The sequence below is a fragment of the Bos indicus genome, chromosome 25 (genome assembly GCF_029378745.1).
Source record: "Bos indicus isolate NIAB-ARS_2022 breed Sahiwal x Tharparkar chromosome 25, NIAB-ARS_B.indTharparkar_mat_pri_1.0, whole genome shotgun sequence".
NCBI lineage: Eukaryota > Metazoa > Chordata > Mammalia > Artiodactyla > Bovidae > Bos > Bos indicus.
The window spans coordinates 33,804,993-33,814,234 of NC_091784.1; the positions used below are offsets into that span (position 1 = coordinate 33,804,993).

General features: G+C 44.6%; 1 protein-coding gene across 4 annotated transcripts in view; it reads left to right on the forward strand.

Moving 5' to 3' along the window:
• LOC109578737 (general transcription factor II-I repeat domain-containing protein 2) overlaps nt 1-5,406 on the forward strand; it is a 46,868-nt gene extending 41,462 nt beyond the window's left edge. For 2 of the 4 annotated variants that reach the window (XM_070780003.1, XM_070780004.1), the window contains exons 14-16: nt 363-546; nt 1,101-1,129; nt 3,600-5,406. In XM_070780003.1, coding sequence (XP_070636104.1) covers nt 363-546; nt 1,101-1,129; nt 3,600-5,203 — 1,817 coding nt within the window. In that variant the 3' untranslated portion in view covers nt 5,204-5,406. Of the gene's footprint in view, nt 1-362; nt 547-1,100; nt 1,130-3,051 lie in introns of all 4 variants that reach the window. The other 2 variants (XM_070780005.1, XM_070780006.1) reach the window with 2 other exon arrangements.
• Nucleotides 5,407-9,242: the final 3,836 nt, after the last annotated feature.

Here is a 9,242-nt window from a genome sequence, read left to right on the forward strand (position 1 = left end):
TTTATCTCAATTTAAAAAATAACTACCATAGCTATCTTTGACTTACCAACTTCTTCCCATGGCTGAGTATTGTTTTTAGCGTTTGACATGTGATGAATCATTTAATCCTCAGAAAACCTTTTTAGGTGGACAATCCCTATTTCATGCATAGTAAAACCGAGTCTGCTATCCTACCCATTCCCAATTTCCAAAATCACTAAAATCACTCTTGCATCCTAGCACACCTGGAAAATAAAATAATGGCTGATCACCATTGTTATCACTTGACGTGAATAATTTTGAAAGCTTGACCTTAAAGATAAAGCTCGGTTTGGGAGAAGCAAGTAACAAATTGAACTGGCTTTATGCTCGTCTCACCGCAGGTGAAGCCATTGGAGTGGACTTCCCTGTGAAAGTTCCCTACCGGAAGATCACCTTCAACCCTGGCTGCGTGGTGATCGACGGCATGCCCCCGGGGGTGGTCTTCAAAGCCCCCGGCTACCTAGAAATCAGCTCCATGAGAAGAATCCTGGATGCCGCAGACTTGATCAAATTCACAGTCATCAGGTACATGAGGGTTCCCTGCCAGGTCAGGAGAATGAGCTGCAGATCTAACTTCCTCAAGGTGGACAAGTCGGGGGGGCACCAGGATTCTTACCCCAGAAGGTGGGCGGTGGGTCCCAGCGGTCAAGTCAGTCAAGTGCTGTGTGATACTGCCCCTCATACTCAGCTCATGGTGTTCCTTTAAAAAAAAACATTTATTTTAATTTATTTATTTGACTGCACTGGGTCTTAGTTGCGGCATGCGGGATCCTCATTGCAGCAGGCGGGAACTCTTAGTTTCAGCATACGGGCTCTACTTCCCTGACTAGGACTCAAACCCTGGCCCCCTGCATTGGGAGCTCAAACTCTTAACCACTGGACCACCAGGGAAGTCCCAGTTCATCGGCTTCTGCTTCTGGGAGCTGTGTGTTTTAGCGCCCATTTCTTGGTAATCGTTGGGCAACCAGTCTTACTTTAGCCCGTAGCTGATGTCACAAAAGTTTGTCAAATAGAACTAAATGGACAAGACAGGAAAAGTGCCCTTTGTTGCACTCACCAATGTCTCTTTTTCTCTTCAGACCACTTCCAGGTCTTGAGCTCAGCAATGGTGAGTATTCCGGGGGAGAGAAGATGGTTCCAGCCCTCGATGTGAGGTGTGAGCTGTCTTCGGGGCACTCACCATGGGGTCCTTCCTTCCTGAGCCTTGAGTCTCAGAGCAAAGCATGCCACTTTTTACTTATTTATTTAGCTGCTCTGGTTCTTAGCTGTGGCATGCAGGATCTTTAGTTACAGCACGTGGGACCTAGTTCCCCGACCAGGGATCGAACTCGGGGCCCTCTGCATTGGGAGCTTGGAATCCTAGCCATTGGACCACCAGCAACAAGTCCCAAAACATGTTGCTCTCTATGTTCATTTTTTCTGCTTCTTATAAAGCGCTTTAATTCTGTTGCTTGTGTTTTCTTAGCCAGGCCATTTTTTTCTCATATTAGTTTGGTGGAGCTTGCTCTGTGTGATAGCACACCACGCTCTTATTCAAGAGTCCTTTATGGTGGAGGAAGGTGCTCATAATACTGAACTACTGCTGCTCCACCTTAGTTGGTAAATAGTACCTGCCTGGCCACCGCAGCCCCGCCTCCAGAATCTCTAACCACTGACCTCCCCACGGTTCAGAACCAGCAGGGCTCCTGCCTGGCACAGCAGGGCTCCCAGAACCCGCTCCAGCCAGTGCCGAGGCTGACTTCTGTTCTGATGGAGCGATGTTCCAGCCTTTCTGCTTGTTAAATTTCACTTTAATTTAAAACTTTTTTTTTTGGCCGCACCACTCGGTATGTGGGATCTTAGTTCCCCAGTCAGGGATCGAACCCACGCCTCATGCAATAGAGGCTCATCTTAAGCACTAGACCACTGGGGAAGTCCAGATATTTTTCACGTCTCCCCTAGAATCCTTGCAAGCAAGTCAGAATCCTATTGGATATTAAAGCGGACAATGTAACTGTCAAAGACCTGCTGTATAGCACAGGGAATTATACCCATCTTGCATTAACCTATAATGGAAAAGAGTCTAAAAAAGAACATATGTATATAATACCTGAAACTAACACAACAGCATTGTAAGTCAACTCTGTTTCAATGTAAATTTTAAAAAATAAGGTGTCTCTAGAAAGAAAAAAAAAAAGTAGAAAATGCAGAGATGGTTCCAAAAGTTTGAATCACTAGAGAACCTCCTCACTTAAATTTTGGAAGCTCTGAACTTCCTTGGAAATCCAGTGATTAAAATTTCACCTCCAGGGCTGGGGGTGCAGGTTCAATCCCTAGTCAGGGAGCTAAGATATCCCACATGCCTCAGGGCCAAAAAAGTCAAAACCTAAAACAGAAGTAATCTTGTAACAAATTCAATAAAGACTTTAAAAATGGTCCATCTCAAAAAAAAAATTTTTTTTTTAATTTTTGGAAGCAAAACTCTTCTCTTGAAATGCACAGTTATTATTCCTAAATTCATCTGGTTGCTAAATAGCTTTGTACCTTTTTAAGAGCTTTATTGTGGCATAATTTACATACCATAACATTCACTTGTGCAAACTGTACACAGTCTAGTGATTTTTCTCGGTAAAGTTACAGAGTTGTGCAACTGTCACCATAATCTAATCTTAGAACATTTCCATCATCCCCTAAAGATTCCTCCTGCCCATTTCTAGTCATTTCCCATCCCCACCCCCAGTCTCAGGCAACTACTGAACTGACCGTCTCTGTCTGCATTTCCTTAAAGTGAATTTTTATACCTGTGTTCTCTTGAAGCAAAGCTCACGTACATTGTGGCCCATTTCTTTACACTGAAACCATGTAAGTTCTGTGAGGGTCTGTGGCTGTCCCCAGTGTCTTTTGGGACTCATAGCAGGTAAATCATATGCCTTCTGTGCTCATCCCCTTCTCTGTTATTTCAAAATTCTCTTGAAAAGCCATTGAAAAAAAATTATGTCCAACTCTTTGGACTGTAGCCCGCTAGGCTCCTCTGTCTGTGGGATTTTTCAGGCAAGAATGCTGGAGTAGGCTGCCATTTCCTCCTCCAGGGGATCTTCCCGACCCAGGGATCGAACTTGAGTCTTCTGTGTCTCCTGCATTGCAAGCAGATTCTTTACCTGCTGAATCATCAGGGAAGCCCAATATGTTAAAATGCAGATACAATCTCAAATCATTCTCATTTAAACCAGGTGGAACAAACATAGCCACTTACTGACCCTCACCAAAGACGTCTTTCATTTGACTCATCAACCTTTTAAAAAGGGAATTAGTGGCTGATACGGAAAAACCAGGGGCTTTTTCATAAAAATTCATTTCCAGGTTTTCTTTAGAAATCTGAAGATCCAGCCAGCGTGGGGCCACGCTCCCTTGGCAATAGTTCACTGGCCCTGAGTGTCCCCAGCCCCACCCCCGACCTCTGCAGAGCTGGGTTACTCTCCAGTTAACCCACGCCCCCCAGCCACCTTATCCCCTGCATTTGTCATCATGATTTTGCTGATGTTTTTCTAACAGTCAAGAGAAAAGTGAACTCTTTCTTGTCTCCATGTCTCTATCAAAAGTGGGAAAAAGGAAGATAGATCAAGAGGGCCGTGTATTTCAAGAAAAGTGGGAGAGAGCTTATTTCTTCGTGGAAGTGCAGAATATCCCTACCTGTTTAATATGCAAACAGAGCATGTCGGTATCCAAAGAATATAACCTGAGACGCCATTATCAAACCAACCACAGCAAGCACTATGACCAGTACACCGAGAAGATGCGTGATGAGAAGCTCCAGGAGCTAAAGGAAGGACTCAGAAAGTATCTCTTAGGGTCATCAGACACCGTGTGTCCCGAGCAAAAACAAGTGTTTGCCAAGGTGAATCCAAGGGAAAATGCGGCCGTCCAGCCCGTGGAAGATGTGGCTGGGAACCTGTGGGAGAAGTTACGTGAAAAAATCAGATCTTTTGTGGCTTATTCCATTGCCATCGACGAGATCACAGATATAAACAACACCACCCAGTTGGCCATCTTCATCCGGGGAGTTGATGAGAATTTTGACGTGTCAGAAGAACTTTTAGATACGGTGCCCATGACAGGTACGAAGTCTGGAAACGAGATCTTTTTGCGTGTTGAGAAAAGTCTGAAAAAGTTTAATATCGACTGGTCGAAACTAGTCAGCGTGGCCTCCACCGGCACCCCTGCCATGGTAGACGCCAACGATGGGCTGGTCACGAAACTCAAGTCCAAGGTGGCGATGGTGTGCAAGGGCTCCGATCTGAAGTCCGTGTGCTGCATAATCCACCCGGAATCACTCTGTGCTCAGAAGTTAAAGATGGACCACATCATGAGTGTGGTAGTTAACGCCGTGAATTGGATCTGCTCCCGCGGACTGAACCACAGCGAGTTCACCACTTTGCTCTATGAGCTGGACTGCCAATACGGCAGCCTTCTGTACTACACAGAGATTAAGTGGCTCAGCCGTGGGCTGGTGCTGAAGAGGTTCTTTGAATCCTTGGAAGAGATTGACTCCTTCATGTCCTCCAGAGGCAAGCCCCTGCCTCAGCTGAGCTCTCAAGATTGGATCAAAGACTTGGCCTTCCTGGTGGACATGACCATGCACCTGAACACGTTGAACATCTCCCTGCAAGGGCATTCCCAAATTGTGACGCAGATGTATGACTTGATTCGGGCCTTCTTGGCCAAACTGTGCCTCTGGGAGACTCATCTGGCCAGGAATAACCTGGCCCACTTTCCCACCCTGAAGTCAGTTTCCAGGAACGAAAGCGACGGCCTGAACTACATTCCCAAAATCGTGGAGCTGAAGACGGAGTTCCAGAAAAGGCTGTCCGATTTCAAACTCTACGAAAGTGAACTGACCCTGTTCAGCTCCCCTTTCTCCATGAAGATCGAGAGCGTCCAGGAAGCCCTGCAGATGGAGGTGATTGATCTGCAGTGCAACACGGTCCTGAAAACCAAATACGACAAGGTTGGAATACCGGAATTCTATAAACACCTCTGGGGCAGTTACCCCAAGTACAAGACCCACTGTGCCAAGATCCTGTCCATGTTTGGGAGCACCTACATTTGTGAACAGCTCTTTTCCATTATGAAACTGAGTAAAACTGAGTACTGCTCCCAGCTGAAGGACTCCCAGTGGGATTCCGTACTCCACATCTCAACGTGACAGAAACACATTCCTGCATGGTCCCAGGGGCTGGAAGCCTAGAATCCTCTAGGTCTGAGGGGTTTTGAGACGAAAACGTGTTATTAAATATTTCTGGTTTTTTTCCCAGTTTGACTCGAAAATATCATTTGCAGTTAGCATACCTGTTTGTATGACATTTTGTGCTTCCCCATAGCCCAGTAAAAAAAAAAAAAATCAAGAAAGTTTTATTGTATTTCTAGTAGTTGACTCTTCTTACGCCTGGCCTGTTTCACTCACTCACATGCTGGCTTGACCCCTGCGGGCACTGGGACTGCATCCTGAAGTTTAAATCGGGGAGAGAGATGGGGTTATACATACACACACATCTACCTCCCTGTCATCTGCATGGTATTCCATGTGATTTCATATGTTTGCAAATTGAAGGAGAATCAGAAACGTGTTCACATACTGTGGTGTCTCTGCCTTCCCAAGAAACCGGAAATTTGGGACTTAAAAGAGAAACTCCCTTGGTAAAGTAACTATCATTGTTGTCTAGCGGTTGGGTCCTGTCTGACTCTTTCCCGACCCCATGGTCTATAGCCCACCAGGCTCCTCCATCCATGAGATTTCCCAGGCAAGAATACTGGAATGAGTTGCAATTTCCTTCTCCTGGGGATCTTCCCAACTCAGGAATCGAACCCACATCTCCTGCCATGGCAGGCGGGTTCTTTACCACTGAGCCACCTGTGAACCCCAAAGCAACTATACTTCAATAAAAATTAGTAAAAACAAAAGCAGATGATGATGATGAAAAGCAAAATACAATATAAAATCCAAAAATAAATAACATAGGCTTTCAAAGACTAAGTTGAAGTTTGGAGGCTTTTTTTAAACCTTTATTTGAAAGAATTTCAAATGCATAGAAAAGTTAAAGAAATAAAAAGTGCATGAAGAACAGTTAATTCCCTTTTGACAGATTTTCATACTGTTTTATCATTTGTTTGTTCTCTTCCCCCATCCCTCTCTCTCTCTCTCTCGTGTGTGTGTACATTTCCTGTGTGTATAAGTGTCTTGTTTATCATTATCTGTATATGTGTATAAACATATGTACATAGTTCTTTTCTGAACTGTTTGAGAGGAAGTTACACCTTATTTATCTCTAAATACTTTGGGGAGTATTTTTAAGGAGAAGGATATTCTTGGCCATAACCATGATTTAGTTACCAATTCCAGTAAATTGAACACTGATGCAATATTTTTATCTAGTTTAGCAATCATACTCCAATTTCATCAGCTGACCAAATCACTTTTCCTTTGGGGCATTTTTCCCTTGGAGGGTTGTCATATAGATGCGCCTGAAACCAACACAACATTGTGAATTAACTATACTTCAATTTTTAACAAATCATCCTAAGCAATAAAAATTTATTAACTCAAAAAAATATATATATAGATACAGATCAATGCAAAGAAATAGAGCAAAACAATGGAATGGGAAAGACTAGAGATCTTTTCAAGAAAATTAGAGATACCAAGGGAATATTTCATGCAAAGCTGAGCACAATAAAGAACAGAAATGGTATGGACCTAACAGAAGCAGAAGATATTAAGAAGAGGTGGCAAGAATACACAGAAGAACTATACAAAAAAGATCTTCACAACCCAGATAATCACGATGGTGTGATCACTCACCTAGAGCCAGACATCCTGGAATGTGAAGTCAAGAGGGCCTTAGGAAGCATCACTACAAACAAAGCTAGTGGAGGTGATGGAATTCCAGTGGAGCTATTTTAAATCCTGAAAGATGATGCTGTGAAAGTGCTGCACTCAATATGCCAGCAAATTTGGAAAACTCCACAGTGGCCACAGGACTGGAAAAGGTCAGTTTTCATTCCAATCCCAAAGGAAGGCAATGCCAAAGAATGCTCAAACTACCGCACAATTGCACTCATCTCACAAGCTAGTAAAGTAATGCTCAAAATTCTCCAAGCCAGGCTTCAGCAATAGGTGAACCATGAACTTCCAGATGTTCAAGCTGGATTTAGAAAAGGCAGAGGAACCAGAGATCAAATTGCCAACATCTGTTGGATCATTGAAAAAGTAAGAGAGTTCCAGAGAAACATCTACTTCTGCTTTATTGACTATGCCAAAGCCTTTGACTATGTGGATCACAACAAACTGTGGAAAATTCTTAAAGAGATCAGAATAGCAGACCACCTGACCTGCCTTCTGAGAAATCTGCATGCAAGTCAAGAAGCAATAGTTAGAACTGGATATGGAACAACAGACTGGTTCCAAATCAGGTAAGGAGTACGTCAAGGCTGTATATTGTCACCCTGCTTATTTAACTTATATGCAGAGTCTATCATGAGAAATGCTGGACTGGATGAAGCACAAGCTGGAATCAAGATTGCCGGGAGAAATATCAATAACCTCAGATATGCAGATGACACCACCCTTATGGCAGAAAGAAAAGAAGAACTAAAGAGCCTCGTGAAAGTGAAAGAGACGAGTGAAAAAGTTGGCTTAAAGCTCAACATTCAGAAAACTAAGATTATGGCATCTGGTCCCATCACTTCATGGCAAATAGATGGGGAAACAGTGGAAACAGTGACAGACTTTATTTTGGGGGGGCTCCAAAATCACTGCAGATGGTGACTGCAGCCGTGAAATTAAAAGACACTACTCCTTGGAAGAAAAGTTATGAGCAACCTAGACAGCATATTAAAAAGCAGAGACATTACTTTGCCAACAAAGGTCCACCTAGTCAAAGCTATGGTTTTTCCTGTGGTCATGTATGGATGTGAGAGTTGGACTATAAAGAAAGCTGAGGGCCAAAGAATTGATGCTTTTGAACTGTGGTGTTGGAGAAGACTCTTGAGAGTCCCTTGGACTGCAAGAAGATCCAACCAATCCATTCTAAAGGAGATCATTCCTGAATATTCATTGGAAGGACTGATGCTGAAGTGGAAACTCCAATACTTTGGCCACCTGATGTGAAGAACTGACTCATTTGAAAACAGCCTGATGCTGGGAAAGATTAAAGGCAGGAGGAGAAGGGAACGACGGAGGATGAGATGGTTGGATGGCATCACCAACTCAATGGATGTGAGTTTGAGGAAACTCTGGGAGTTGGTGATGGACAGGGAGGCCTGGCATGTTGCAGTTCATGGGGTCGCAGAGTTGGACACGACTGAGCGACTGAACTGAACTGAACAGGTATAAAGGTATAAAGTTAGAGATATGCGTTCTTAGTATCTATTAGTTGCTGGAATTAGTGACCCGAAATTGTGAATACTTTCCAGATTTGGCGGAATTAACCTGATTAGGGTACAATAATGTAGGAAAAGGCTTTGATACAAATTAAAGGAAGCTGATGGGAGAAGAGACCAGCCTCCAACTGGTCACCCTGTGTAGGGGACCCAGCCCCAGCTGGGGCCTGGATGGATGTCCTCAGACACAGGAATGACCCACGCTGGGCAGTTCCTGTCTTTATGAGGCTGACTGCAGGTCTGGCTGGGTCCAGCTGGGTCTGAGGCTCACTTCCTGGGAAATGAGTCCGGTCACTTTCGGACTAGTTCACGGCAGGAGTCTTGGGAGGCCGGCTGCTGGTGTACCAGAGCAGAAGTTGACTCAGTATAAGAGGCGTGGTCCTGCAAACCCTGCCGGGAAACACCAGCCCCCAGGTTTTCAAACAGTCAGCTGGGGCTCAGAATGATTAAATGGCCTGCCTGAGGCCACATAGCCAGGAAAGGATTCAGTCCTGGGTCCGCGTGACTCCGAAGTCCATGTTCTTCTTCCTTTTCTAAGCAGCCACCACGCTTCTGTGAAGACCTGGGAGGCGTCTGTCTTAGAGCCCCGCTCATCACTGTCAACTGTGGCTCCCTGCTGGTTAGCACACTGAGTATTAGGGAGGGGACCATAGAGTTCAGCCAGGGCTGCCTTCTGTTGGCTGGGCTATTCATGGGGCTGCTTTGCTTTGATTCAACTCCCAGGGTCCCCAGGTTCCTTCTTGACCTGTAGAGTGTCCTGGGACCAGGTGGCTTGACCAACACAGTCACTTGTATGACTAAGCCAA